Raw genomic sequence first — 13,403 nt, forward strand, 5'->3', positions numbered from 1 at the left:
AAGTTGCTTGCTTCGCAGTCAGTCACCTGGCGGACCATCTCTGCATTTGAGTTTAAAATGACCGTTAACATGATTGTTGCCGACAATGTTGCATGCATTTCCCATGTGCTGGGTTCCGCAACGGCCATGCGTCCCCCCTCCCCCCCGTCCGCTCGCTGGCCGGAACCCGTGTCGGCGACAACCCGCAGCACCTCGGCCGGTTACGCCGATAGGGGACCAGATGAGCCTTAAATGGGTTTTTTATGAATTAGCTCGGCATATTGACTCGATGTATTCCTGACCTTCCTTTCTTTCTCTTTTAGGTGACACAGCACTGGCCGCTGCAGCACTGTCGAAGACTATACCTTTCGCAACCTCACCACCATGGCAGCTAACGGCACAAACGGCAAGGTCGTCTCGGAGATGGTCGCCTGGATCAAGAGCCAGAAACTGATCGCTCCCCGCATGAAAGATGCCCCCACATTCTATCGGAATCTCGAGGAGGCTCTAGATGTTCGACGGTCGACCCAATCTCTGATGACCCGAGGACAAAGCACATGGAAAACAGGAGACGCGATAGACTTCTGCTCCAATGATCTTCTCTCTCTCGGACTCACAGGCGAGCTGCGACGGGAGTTCCTGGCCGAGTTGGCAAAACATCCCGATTTCTCGCTGCATTCCGGGGGTTCTCGCGTGATGGGCGGCAACTACGACTATATCGAGGAGGTGGAGCAGGAGATCGCCGACTTCCTCGGGGCAGAGACGGCCCTCATGTTTAACTCGGGCTCCAACGGAAACATTGCCATCTACACGGCTATCCCACGGCCCGGAGATGCCATCGTGTACGATGAGCTGGTTCACTTCAGCACGCACACAGGCATGGCCGCCTCGCTGGCCACGACCAAGGTCGCCTTCCGCCACAATGACCTTGACGCCTTTCGAGAGGCCATGTCCTCCACCATGGACTCCCATCCCATGCTTCAGGACGGTTCACGCTCGATTCTCGTGTCCGTAGAGTCGGTGTACAGCATGGATGGAGACGTTTGCCCTCTGGTGGAAATGCTCGAGATTGCGCGAGAGATCTGTCCCAAGGGGAACTTTGCCTTCATTGCGGACGAAGCTCACGCCACTGGAGTCGTGGGTCCTAGAGGTGTCGGTCTCGTCAAGCTGCTGGGTCTGGAAAATGAGGTCGCAATTCGCCTGAATACCTGCGGCAAGGCCTTGGCCTGTACTGGATGTAAGATCAATAGACCTGGCAGTAACCCCTTGCTCAAGCGGTACCACTGACGCAATTGTTTGAAGCTGTGGTTCTTGGAAACGCCACGGTCCGGAACATGATGTTGAACTATGCTGGTTCCCTGGTGAATACCACGGCCCCATCTTTCCCGTCGGTTGCAGTCATCCGCGCAGCCTATAACCTGATGAGAACTGGTGCCACGCAAAAGGTATGCAACGTCTGGGTGAAATGACTTAAAAGATTCAATAATGACAAAAAGAAAACCTAGGCTCAGGACAACATACAACATCTCGTCAAATACTTCTTCAAATCCATTACTTCTAGCGACATCTGGGACAAAGCCACCGATATGGGTATCTTGTCGATTCCGGTGGCCGAGGACTATGAGTCGCTGGACTTTGTGACGCACATTGTACCAATCTGGACCCGGCAAAAGTACAACTGGTGGCTCTTTTTTCACCTGCAACTGGCGAAGATCGCCGTTGTCCCCATTGACTATCCCCAGGTTCCCAAAGGCAAGTCTCGCGTCAGGGTCATGATCCATGCGGGAAATACGGAGCAAGAGGTGGATTATCTGGTGGCCACGCTTTGCGACTTTGCGAATGAGATGATCGATATCGAGGAGGGTGGCGAAAAGGGCAAGATACCCAAAGCCGCGCAGGAGATTTATGCGTTGATGGCGGCGAATGCGTGAGCTGAACGTGTGTCTACGTATACTGCAGAAGAGGGCTCCCCTTAGACGTGTTGTCGTAGGAATAGTTTGGATTATCATACTACGAGATGGCTATAGTACCCAAGCGAAGCCTTTCAACACTTTGTAACAGACCTACAAGTAGTCGCAATTTTTCCAAGAACAGCTTCTCAGGCAACTTCACTGGTTTCATTTCATTCCTTAATTAAGGACTTGGAGCTAAGAAATATATATCTATAAGGTGTGTCCAACATCAATCAAACTGAAGCCTACTGTCCTCTGTTATGCTGTCATCACCATTGCCATCCCAACAGCAAATACTCCCACCAGCCAGTTCAACCCCTCCCTGTAAGCAGCAGAGGTAGACTTACTCCCCAGCACCTGGCTCGGCTCATAAGTCTGAGGCGTCTTGCTGTCTACCGTTCCATTCCAGCAATACTCCTTGAAGCACCTGTTACACACCTCCGGCATGGACGTGTTAGTCCGATACATCGACCGCTGCAGAATGGCACACCCCACACAGGTCGGCCAGGACTTGTCGACCGTTGCATTCCCCCGCGTCACCACGTTATATCCATTCGTGATGATCTCGTCACGCTCGGAATCAGAGTACGACAGCTGGAAGGTGGACGTATTGCTGAGCGTGCTGTACGGCGCGTTCGGCAGGTATACCACCAAGGGCGCGGGCGCGGACAGATTCGCCGGATCGCAGCCGAAGAAGGTCGGTCGGGTGTTCAGGCCTAGGTTGACAAAGGTGTTCACGTCCGGCACCGGGGGGAAGACGGTTCCGTTGCCGATTCCCGAGCTATTCAAGCTTCGCTCGTAGGTGGCGACTAGTGCGGAGCCGTTCGGCCAGCTGTAGGCCCCGTTGGCCGACGAGTCCACCGCGAAGATCACGTCGACGTGGCGGACTGGCTGGATGAGCGGGTGCAGCGGGATATTCTGGCCGTCCTCGCCGCCGTCGACGACATCCAGCTCGCGGCTGTGCGAGTAGGCGGCGGTTGAATTGCGATACCCGTAGAACGGGTTCGGGCCGTAGGCGGCGATGTCATCACCGTCCTGGCCCATTGCGGTGAGGATCTTGGAGAAGGCGTCCTTGGCCACGTCGGGGAGATCGGTCTTGTTGAGCCGCAGAATGAACTGGTTGAAGAGCGAGGAGGAGGTGCCCATGACGAAGCCTGCGTTGTCGAACCCGCGGACGCAGGATTCACCGCTGGGGAGCTGGCCGTTGTCGAAGCGCGAGCCGAGGTACTCCAGCGGTGCGAAGCCGAAGATGGAGGGGTCGAATGAGCCAAACTCCCACGGATTGAACTCGTAGACGGTTGAGTTGCTGCCGACCAGCAGCTCCCCCGGGTTGCGGCCGTCGGCCACCAGGATGGGGAGCGGCATCTCTCCACGCTGGAAGGTGTCGGTCAACGCTATAGACGACCAGGTGTAGCTTGGTCCTCCATTCCCGGTGGGATCATTGATGAACTGGTAGGACAGAGCGCGGCCCCAGTAGTCCGTTAGCGAGGTGTTGAAGCCCGCGTTGCGTTTACCATCGACTGCTGTAAGCAAATCCTTCCAGTAGTCGGCTGTGGATAGGAACTGCAGGTGTTTGGCCTTGGGCCCTTCCAGGATAGACGTGGAAAACTGCCAGACATTCCCATTACCCCCGGATTGGAGGTCCGAGATGGTCGTGAAGTTGTTCAAATACACTGACCCCACGAGCCATCCTCCGCCGCTCAGTCCGGATACATATGTCGCGGACTGCAATAGACCACCGAGATGTCCAGACTCCGTCGAGCCATGTGTTCGGTCGTCAAAAGCTTTTATAGCTCCAGCTCCATTGGTCAGAGCACGGTATCCACCCCCTGAAACGGCGATCGCGATATTAGGCAGGTTAGATGCGTCACTGGACACGCGGTCGATGTAGCTCGCTGCGTCGAAGGTGAGGTTGAGTCGCCCGAGCAGGTCTTTCATGGGCTGGATGGTGTTGTTGCGACGAATCTCAAGCCAGGCAGTTTCATTCGGGGAAAGCGACCCTGCACCTCGAATGCTGGGTCGTGTCGCTGGACAAGACACATTTGCCGGAGTATAGCCATCGGGAGCGTTGGGGAAGGCCCGGATTGACAGGTCGAGAGGAGCGGCCGTAGCTACGGCTAGGGCCGTTAGAAGGGAGATAACGGCCTTCATATCGGTGCCTTTGGTTATCTTCCAGGAGTGGACATTGCCAAATGTGCAGATAGCTAAGATGGACGTAGTAGATATACTCTGTTCTCGGGCTCAGGACATACTTCCGGAATAGCCGTAAAGCATCATCGACCCATCTCCGGATGGACCCTCTCCACGAATCGGGTGGATACAGTCGACAAACCGTGGAACTTCCAGAATAACTGCCAATCATTCAGGGCTCGGTGCCCGCGGGACTGTGGGTCATGTAGGGCTGATTCAAAGGATTTGTCGTTAGGGGGGCTGAACATTAGGCAATAACATTCTCCATTTGCTGCTTCGGGTAATTTATGCACATTGTCTAGGCAGCACTATTCAACGGTATTCAGCCACATGTGTTTCGCGCTCATTCTGTAATACTAGGAAAAACGGTTACAGAATGTATCGGAAACCTGGATTCTCCACTTCATGGTCCCTCTCCTGCTCCTCCAGCCTCTTGTTCATCCGCACATGCACCATCCGAATCACCCACGCCAGCACTGCCACCAGAACAGCAACCACCGCGGTCGCACTACCCCCGGGGACATATCTTGGTCCAGACGACGAAGGCCACATATAACTACCATAAATCGTCGCCGTGTTCCCGATCATATTGGCCGTCGCGATAGCTGCCGAGCGCTTGACCAGCGGCCGGGGGAATGAGTTGGCCACCCAGGCAATGATGATTTGGTAAGCTGACACAGCGCCCATGGGCATCCTACCGTTGTCAGTATCTCTCTAATTTTATCGGATGTAAGTAGCGTACAGAAACATGGCGAAAAACCTGGCACCAATATTGGTCGTGGCTGTGCAGATGATACAACCCACGGCGCTCACGCTCATCAACCCGATGATGTGCCAACTGCGGTCGTTCGTCCGTCCAGAAGTCCAGGTCACCAACAGGGACACAAGGAACGTAGCAATCCACACGGGCGCAGTGATCAGCAGGGTCTCGATACTCCCGTAGCCCAGTGTTTTGACGATCGTCGGGAAGAAGTATTGAAAAGTCTGCGACAGCAAAGAACTATGCTGTAGCAGGATAAAGAGATAGATTCGGCGGTCCCGGAACACCATCGCCAGCGCGTCCTTGATGCTGGCGGCGTTTGTATCATCGGCCTCGCCGGCATCGTTGATGAGACGCCACTGAGCATAGGCCTGTTCAGTCTCGTCCAACCAGGAAGTGGTCGCCGGGTAGTTGGGAAGCGAGACGGTCGAGAAGAGCGATACGCCGACTGTGATGCTACCCTCGATGATGAACAGCCATCGCCAGCCCGCGATCCCGTGAGCCCCGTCCAGATTACCCAGTACACCCGCGCCTATGAGGCCGCCAAACGCGTTGGCCAGGGAGCTGCCGGCGTAGAACCAGGCAATTCGATGGCTCAGCTACTTTGATTAGTACCTTCTTGGATGCAGAGTCTGCAGTCATACCTCCTGCCTGGTATACCAACTCGACCTACAAAATCAGCACGTGCATACTAGGCTTGAGGTGTATACGCACATCAACATGATCGCCCCCGGAAAGAAAGGCGCCTCCACAAACCCTAGGAAGAATCTCGCAAGAACCAACCCGGTGAACGAGGTCGTTCCTGCCTGAGCTGCGGATATTATGCCCCTGACTGGTCAGACCGACTCGAGAAACCAAGAGGGAACATACCAGATCGCCATTGCACCACCCAGCAGCCACGACGGCTTCACGCGCGTCAGCAGCAGATTAGACGGGAGCTGCATGAGCAGGTATCCGACGAACAAAATACTTGTCGCCAGGTTGAAGTCGGTCCCTGTCATCCCCAGGTCTTTTTCCAATGTCCCAAGTCGGGCTTGTGAGAGATTGCTTCAAAGAGGTCAGCTTGATTTTACTCTGAGGCAAGGAAGCATACTTTCGATCCAGGAAGTTCAGCAGATACATCACCACCAAGAAGGGCAGGAGATGCAGATCCACCTTTCGGAGTAATCGTCGGGTCATCTGCTGGTGCCATTCAGGGCCCTTGGAGGCGTAGGCCTCGTACAGGGCGTCCGAGGCATTCTCAAGCTTCGTCTGCGAAAGTTCCACATGTTCAGTCGGTGATTTCGACATGTTGGCTGTCGCGTTGGTTGCTGATAGCTATGACAATCCTTGTCTTAGAAGCAGGACTTCTTAAGAGTATACGGCCCGGAGGATGTCCGAGATCAACATAAGGACCACAAAAGCCGAACAATGCGGGGATGCGGGGCCGGGGTAATGCAGTCCGAGTATCTTTTTCCTTTCAGAGTGATTGTAGGTTCTTGAGTAAACCCACAATGCGAGATCGTCCTGGCGATCTGGCACTTTCTACCGGTAAGGCTCGCCTCGTCTCGGAGTTCGTCCCGATTCTCACGGCCAGAAATCCGACTTAGCTCAACGATGTATGACAATATCAGACAAATACATGCAAGGTACCGGCACCACGATAAAGCTTCGAAATCATCGGTTTCTCAACGCGAGATTCCTCCCATTCATTCCCCATAGAGGAGCCTCGGGAACGTCAAGTACGTAGGGGTACCATGCCGAGAACGACTGTAGAGTACCAACCTGGAGTAGACTATCGCTCCCAGTAAGTGCACGGCATTGGTCTGGTGTGGGAGAATAGTCCTGAGGCATCAGATAATGCGCCTTGTGTGTAGGTGAGCTCGAATGGCATCTACTCCTCCGATCCATTTTGAAGAAGCGGGCTGGCGAGGATGTCGCTGACACGCCTGCCAGCCGGTCTGGTATTTCAATTTTCTACTTAATTCCTTGATAGGAGTGTCAGCGGTCTGTATTTTCCACACAGAATGTGTGTAACCGGATCACGGTATTATACGCATTTGCTGTGTTGGATGACAATGGAGGGCTCGACTCCTAGACCGCGTGTTGAAGTGCAGTCTCACGCGGCTCCCAAAGACACCGGCATCCAAACCCTTTGCGATATTCGAGACATCGAAAAGGTTCGAGTTTGAGTCTAGGAGCTTACCATCTATTCTGCGACATTGTCGAAAACTACTTAGGTGAATTTTTGGCTCTATAACCCTGGTTGGGCAGGAAATCTCTTGTGGAGGAGCAACACACCTGCAAATGATCGAGTTTTGCGTAAACTTGTTGCATTTCTACAGTGGAAGCGTGAGCTAGGTTCTCGAAGCCCCGGTGAAGTGTATAAAAGCTGCTAAATGAGCTACATCTCGGAATTGATACTACCTAGCAATAGTATTCCCCTAGGACTCTGTGCCACTTAATAGATCATAGTAAAGTAATGAAAAGAATGTACTTGATTCAGTAGTTTTTCTACCTATACCGAAGCAAAGTAATTCGTATCCTCTCACTTCACATGTATGTTGAATACTCAGTACGCGATAATATCACCATATACAAACCTCAAGAGGCTCCAATCCATTTCCCCTTTATCTTCAAGACATCCACCTCCCCCAAGCGGCATCACAAATCCATAATCAAAAACACCAATGATAGCTCGACGAACAAACATGGCAATCACTATATGTGCGACACAAAGCATGGGTATGACAGCGCGGGTGAGAGCAAGTAGCAGCCGCATTATCACCCCTAGGCACAACATCGGCCCCGTCATCCAGGTTATCGGCATGAATTCTCCTCGCTTCTTCCATAGAGGCGTCCAATTCTTCGCATAGGGAATCCGACGTAACAGCCAAGACGGCGCCGTCGTGGTCGAGCAGGTAGTAGCCCCCGTTTCTATCGTCCAGGGTCCCCATGGGATATTGGTCCGCCATGTCGTTCAGTTGTTTGCGCGTTTCGAGGACGGGGATTCCCTCGGGGATAGGCTCGGTGTATCTGGTTGTAGCCATGGCGAGATTGCTGGCGATGAGAAGGGATAGAATGGTAAAGATGTTGATTCTCATTGCTGATCTGAGTCAATGTGAGTTGGGAGGATGAGATTTTTGGAGCGAGTATGTAGTTTCACTAGACTGGGGGATTCGCAAGTAATTCAGGAGGATTGGAGGGAAAATGAAAGTCCTGATCATAGGAGACGTTGGACTCTCGTCTCCTGGCTTTTATAGCAAGAGAATCCCTTGATCAGGCCCCCCATCCACGTCCTTTCTAAATGAGAGACCACCGTGGAAGTGAGTCAGAAACCAACAGAATCAGGGTACAGTATCCAATCCAAGGTGTGAGCAGCGGTTGTTTATCTATGTACGGCTCCCTACGGGAATCTAAGCCAGGGTCAAGCCCACTAGACTTGCCAATATCCAACAAGAAATGCAGTAGCGTCTGTAGGACCCCAACCGGACAGGGATGTCCAGGGAAAAGTCTTACATTGGACGATAACGACCAGGTTTAAGCTGGTTGCCTGAACATAGTCTTAGAATGCTTGCCTCGGATGTAACCTTATTATCAACAATTACTTCAGAGTTCATATAATAGTATGTACTGAGAAGTTTGCAGGTATTGTTTCTGAAGACGCATAATCATGATCTTAGACGAGGCTCTGACTGGTAAGATAATGCTGTCATACATTAAGATCTCGCTGATTATGTTGAATGATCTGTTATTACCTACAGTTTTTACCTGGTATGTCTACAGTCGTTCCATAGAGTTGTATTTAATAATGTGAGAGCACCAGTGTACACAATCGCTTTCCTTTATCTTCCCGCATATAAAAGGTATGTAGCTTTCTTTGTCAAAGAGGACCATGGCAGATCCGAAAAAACATGACATCCACAGATATATATCTATATCACCACACATATTCACTACTAAGGAATGTGTCATGAACAACCAATCTATCACAATAAACTACTAAACATGCAACGATACACACAACTTGTAGAATGATATCCAAGAGCTCAAATTCCCTACACAAGCTGGTCTAATTCCTCATGGGACGAAGAAGCGACATCGGCACTACCACCTGTCAAGGACTCATTCTCAACGGTCCGTCCAGGGCACAAAGATAAGCATCGGAAACTAAGACTGTGCCAGACAACGGGTACTGGTTCCTTGGCTCCACCACTGCCGGAGCCGTTCTCTATTCTGTCAACACTGCCACTCGACTGTCCCCAATCATTGGACGACAGGTGGGATATCTAAGGTATGCCAGCTCGATAGTCCATACGAACCTTCTGGTCGTGATAGACCAAGGTTGCTTGTCTTTCGTCCAGCCCTAGTACTCTATCCAAAGCAATGTCCCGGCCCAGATGCTATCTCGTAGACTCTCCGAAAGATCTGCATCACTAATGATGGCCAGGGTGACGAAATCTAGGAGGCTCCCTCCTCATGAAAGGGTTGGTAAGTCAATATCATGTGGCCAATAAGCGTAAGCATTTGGCAGAAAATGGTCTGCACGGCGGGAGAGACCGGTCAGAATCCGCTATCCAGGTGCCACGCCCAAAATATGCAGGGATATACGCTTTTATAACGTCTACTTCATATACCATCTTCTTTCATTTTAGTCTGTAGAGAGTTTAATGTTGTGCAATAGCAGCGTCATTATTGCCATATCATCTCATGAGCACGGAGATCTATTTTCTTAGTATATGCAGTTCCTCTTTTGCGTCAGCCAGGTTCCTTGGTGTCAAGTATCTTCAATCTAGCTAATCCTCTGTTAATCTATCAGATAATCGAAATACTTATATCCACACTCCACATGGATAAACATCAAAGTGGCCCATCAGTGACACAGCCATGGCTAGCGTCACTGACAAGAGCTGCATACTTCTTTAGAGTGCCTTTCTTTGCCCGAGGTTCAGGCGCTTTCCATGCCTTCTTCCTCCTCTGCATCTCTTCTCCGGATATATCCAGATCAACCACCCTCTTCTCTGCGTCGATAATCACCCTGTCCCCATCTTTGACCAGGGCGATTGGACCACCATCCATTGCCTCAGGAACAATATGACCGATTAGGAATCCATGACTGCCACCAGAAAATCGACCGTCGGTAAGGAGGGCGACATCCTGACCCAGTCCGGCACCCATGATGGCGGCACTAGGCTTGAGCATTTCCGGCATACCTGGACCACCCTTTGGCCCCTCGTATCGGATAATAACAACTGTCTTTTCACCCTTCTTAATTTCTCCCTTTTCAAGAGCATCCACAAAGGCATCTTCATAGTCGTAGCACTTGGCACTGCCTTCAAATCGGAGACCCTCTTTACCGGTGATCTTACCAACGGAGCCTCCAGGTGCCAAGGATCCTCGCAGAATTTGAAGGTGACCCGTGGGCTTGATGGGATCGCTCAGTGGCCGGATAATGGGCTGATCTTCAGGGAAATCAGGCCAAGATGCAACATTCTCCTTCATTGTTTTGCCGGTCACAGTAATACCAGACCCGTCAATCAAGCCCTCCTTGAGCAGGAACCGGAGTAGGGCCGGTGTGCCGCCGATCTTGTACAGGTCATGCATGACATACTTTCCTGATGGTTTTAGGTCGGCCAGAAATGGCGTCTTGTCAGACACAGCTTGGAAATCATCAATGGTGAGCTTAATTCCCACAGATTGGGCAATGGCAATCAAATGCATGACTGCATTGGTGCTACCTCCCAAAATATTGACCACGATCATTGCGTTCTCAAATGCTTGGCGGGTCAAAATATCCGAAGGCCGGATATCTTCCTTCAAGAGGTTCTTGACTGTTTCTCCAATCTCTTCACATTCAGCTTTCTTGCGCGGATCTTCTGCGGGGCAGCTACTACTGCCTGGAACCGTGAGCCCGAGAACTTCAATAGCTGTGGCCATGGTATTCGCTGTATACATGCCACCACACGCACCACTTCCCGGGCACGCATGGCGAATGATGTCAAAGCGCTGTGCTTCATCTATCTGACCAGTAATGTATTGGCCATATGACTGAAAGGCGCTCACCAGATCCAAAGTCTGGCCACCAGCGCTGCAACCAGGCTTAATACTACCACCATAGATCACAATGCTCGGACGGTTGACCCGGCCCATGGCCATAACAACACCGGGCATGTTCTTATCGCATCCTGGAAGTGAGATATTCGCGTCATACCACTGCCCGTTCATGACCGTCTCAATGCCGTCCGCGATGATCTCACGACTCTGCAGACTGTATCGCATACCGCTCGTGCCCATGCTGATTCCGTCGGAAACGCCAATCGAGTTAAAACGCATTGGAACCAGGCCGGCCCTGGCGACCGAGTCGCGTACCACCAAGGACAAGTCCATCAGGTGCATGTTGCAAGGGTTTCCCTCAAACCACACCGAGGAGATTCCCACCTGGGCCTTGTTCATATCCGCTTCCTCCAAACCAGTCGCATACAGCATTGCTTGCGAGGCACCTTGTGATTTGGGTTGTGTGATCTTGGACGAAACTCTGTTCAATTTGGCATCCGCATATCGACGAGATGTGGTGGAGAGGAGACGACTGTGATTGTTAAATTCATTGAGGTTAGACTTGAAATAAGCAGGAAAAGAAAAGGTTAAAAGGTACGATGAGGACAGTGTAGTTACCCATGCACTGGTTTTCTTAGATGCCCTTGACGACTCAGCATCAGAACTCTGGACTGAAACGCGTGTAGAACCATGACGATTGCTCTTGAAGTTGAGAAGGCAAAGGAAGGAAAGATCAATTGAGGTATCGCTTTTGTAGGTATGAACCACTTATGTCTGTTTCCAAAACACACTCCTCGATGGTTGACAGAGTGGTTAAAGGAATTTGCGGGATGTGTCATCGCCAGCCAGGGGATACTCGGTCGCAAATAGGAGCAGTCAAGCTGATGGCCAACTAGTGGCTTCAGGCCTCGAATATATCAGCAACCAATCATTTGCAACATATGGATGCCAATGCTTTGTCTCACCATCAATAAGATCCCTGATATTACGATTAGGGAGCCCTTATTCGTCCAATTATCGCCGATGAATGCGGTTGATTAATAGCTGGACTGCTCACAATAGTCTCCTCCGGAGAGAAGGCGTCAAGTCCGGCGACCCACTGAGATGCCATCTGTCGCTTAGCACGGATACTAGTAGGTAAACTTGGCTTTGCTTAGCCTGTCAGGCTCCAGATTGACTTTCGGTCCACTCCGCGGAGTCAACGGAAAGAAACCCGAATGGCCTTAACTCTCCAAGATGTGGAAGGTTTGGCACTGGCTGCAAAGCTCAGAGTGGGACGACGGACTCTTGTCTTCCTAAGGCTGCGGCAGCACGCACACAAGTCCGGAGTGAGACATCTTCCACATCACCTATTCAATGAGTTCTCCAACACGCATGAAGAGTTGATCGGAAGCAACTGCACGTCCGATGAAGGGGATATTCCAATCCACGCCTGGATTAGAAAACCGAACTTGCAGTGGACGTCGCATCCAGCACGTCAGCATCCCTCCCTTATATGGCAGACCGTCCAGCAGATTTTCATCCATTCTAGTGATCATTACTGATCCCTTCGTGCCGTCCCGACCGTGCGATCTCCTTCTCATCGAGTCTGAACCGGCGTCAAATTTTGAGCAAACGCGAGAGAATATGTGTCTTCGGGGCAGCGAGTCGGGTTGGATATAAATAGAGATTAAACTTGACAGTCAGTATTCGGGACCATATTAGCGTAGGAATATAGGATGGGAGTTACCTCCAAGTTGATCAGCATGAATGCGAGCAGCAAGTGGTGTGATGGCTTGGAAGTTTAGTTGCTTGCAAAGTTCTCAACGAATAAATTCCCCAGCGCCATCACTCATGCGGCTAAGCTGCCCTTATACGTTTTGCGACCGGCATTTACAGCGAGTCAACTTCCCACTGACATCAGTCCATTCAGTTGTACCATCATCGGTAGCACTGCACACTGATATCTGTTATCCTTGCTGTCAACACAGGAAAAGGAGATCACGGAGCAAGTAGGAAAGGCCCCGATAAACGGCGTCTCTGACCCGCACCTTTTCTCACTTGCAAGCGGGGAAGTGGGAACAGGTTGGAGGTTACTGGGCAACTTCTCTTCAAGGCAAGCAACTTCCCCAGATGCGATCGTGGGAAGCTCAAGGAGACTAATGGAGAGCTATTGGATCGAGCGAGATTGGGGGGAGCCGATATTGGGAAGAGTCCAATGCAAGCAATATCGACTACACTCAAGAGGGTCACGAGGTACGACCACAGTACAGGAAGTTTCATATATCACGATGATCATTCTGCAGAATGATATCCACTATTTTCTTGGATGATCAAGCCAGATGGCCACATCGCTGTCAGCGGCGCCACCTCTTTTGCTGGACCGGTAGAGTTGCACACTCTCAATATATTGCTCCCATGAGGATTCCAGTGATGATAGTTCATCTACTTAGCTAGATTTGGGCCAGAATTACGAATATGCTTCGGATATATTCGTCCTATCATTGTGT

The 13,403-nt window shown here is 51.3% G+C and overlaps 5 protein-coding genes across 5 annotated transcripts; 1 reads left to right on the forward strand and 4 right to left on the reverse strand.

Moving 5' to 3' along the window:
• Positions 1 to 363: 363 nt before the first annotated feature.
• NFIA_062560 (aminoacyl transferase sphA) lies at positions 364 to 1,910 on the forward strand (the record flags this gene model as incomplete). Its single annotated transcript, XM_001262991.1, has 3 exons — positions 364 to 1,216; positions 1,282 to 1,424; positions 1,485 to 1,910. The coding sequence occupies 3 exons, from the start codon at positions 364 to 366 to the stop codon at positions 1,908 to 1,910; spliced, it is 1,422 nt and encodes a 473-aa protein (XP_001262992.1).
• A 279-nt stretch (positions 1,911 to 2,189) lies between these two features.
• On the reverse strand, positions 2,190 to 4,369 carry NFIA_062570 (lysophospholipase family protein; the record flags this gene model as incomplete). Its single annotated transcript, XM_001262992.1, has 2 exons — positions 2,190 to 4,135; positions 4,213 to 4,369. 2 exons carry the CDS (start codon positions 4,367 to 4,369, stop codon positions 2,190 to 2,192), a joined length of 2,103 nt encoding a protein of 700 aa, XP_001262993.1.
• Positions 4,370 to 4,490: 121 nt separating this feature from the next.
• On the reverse strand, positions 4,491 to 6,171 carry NFIA_062580 (putative MFS transporter; the record flags this gene model as incomplete). The annotated part of the gene is made up of 6 exons (XM_001262993.1): positions 4,491 to 4,815; positions 4,864 to 5,480; positions 5,526 to 5,550; positions 5,596 to 5,709; positions 5,752 to 5,928; positions 5,975 to 6,171. 6 exons carry the CDS (start codon positions 6,169 to 6,171, stop codon positions 4,491 to 4,493), a joined length of 1,455 nt encoding a protein of 484 aa, XP_001262994.1.
• Positions 6,172 to 7,432: 1,261 nt separating this feature from the next.
• Positions 7,433 to 7,910, reverse strand: NFIA_062590 (uncharacterized protein; the record flags this gene model as incomplete). Its single annotated transcript, XM_001262994.1, has 2 exons — positions 7,433 to 7,581; positions 7,649 to 7,910. The coding sequence occupies 2 exons, from the start codon at positions 7,908 to 7,910 to the stop codon at positions 7,433 to 7,435; spliced, it is 411 nt and encodes a 136-aa protein (XP_001262995.1).
• A 1,810-nt stretch (positions 7,911 to 9,720) lies between these two features.
• NFIA_062600 (dihydroxy-acid dehydratase) lies at positions 9,721 to 11,346 on the reverse strand (the record flags this gene model as incomplete). The annotated part of the gene is made up of 1 exon (XM_001262995.1): positions 9,721 to 11,346. One exon carries the CDS (start codon positions 11,344 to 11,346, stop codon positions 9,721 to 9,723), a length of 1,626 nt encoding a protein of 541 aa, XP_001262996.1.
• Positions 11,347 to 13,403: the final 2,057 nt, after the last annotated feature.

This window comes from Aspergillus fischeri, genomic scaffold (genome assembly GCF_000149645.3).
Source record: "Aspergillus fischeri NRRL 181 1099437636252 genomic scaffold, whole genome shotgun sequence".
Classification (NCBI taxonomy): Eukaryota; Fungi; Ascomycota; class Eurotiomycetes; order Eurotiales; family Aspergillaceae; genus Aspergillus; species Aspergillus fischeri.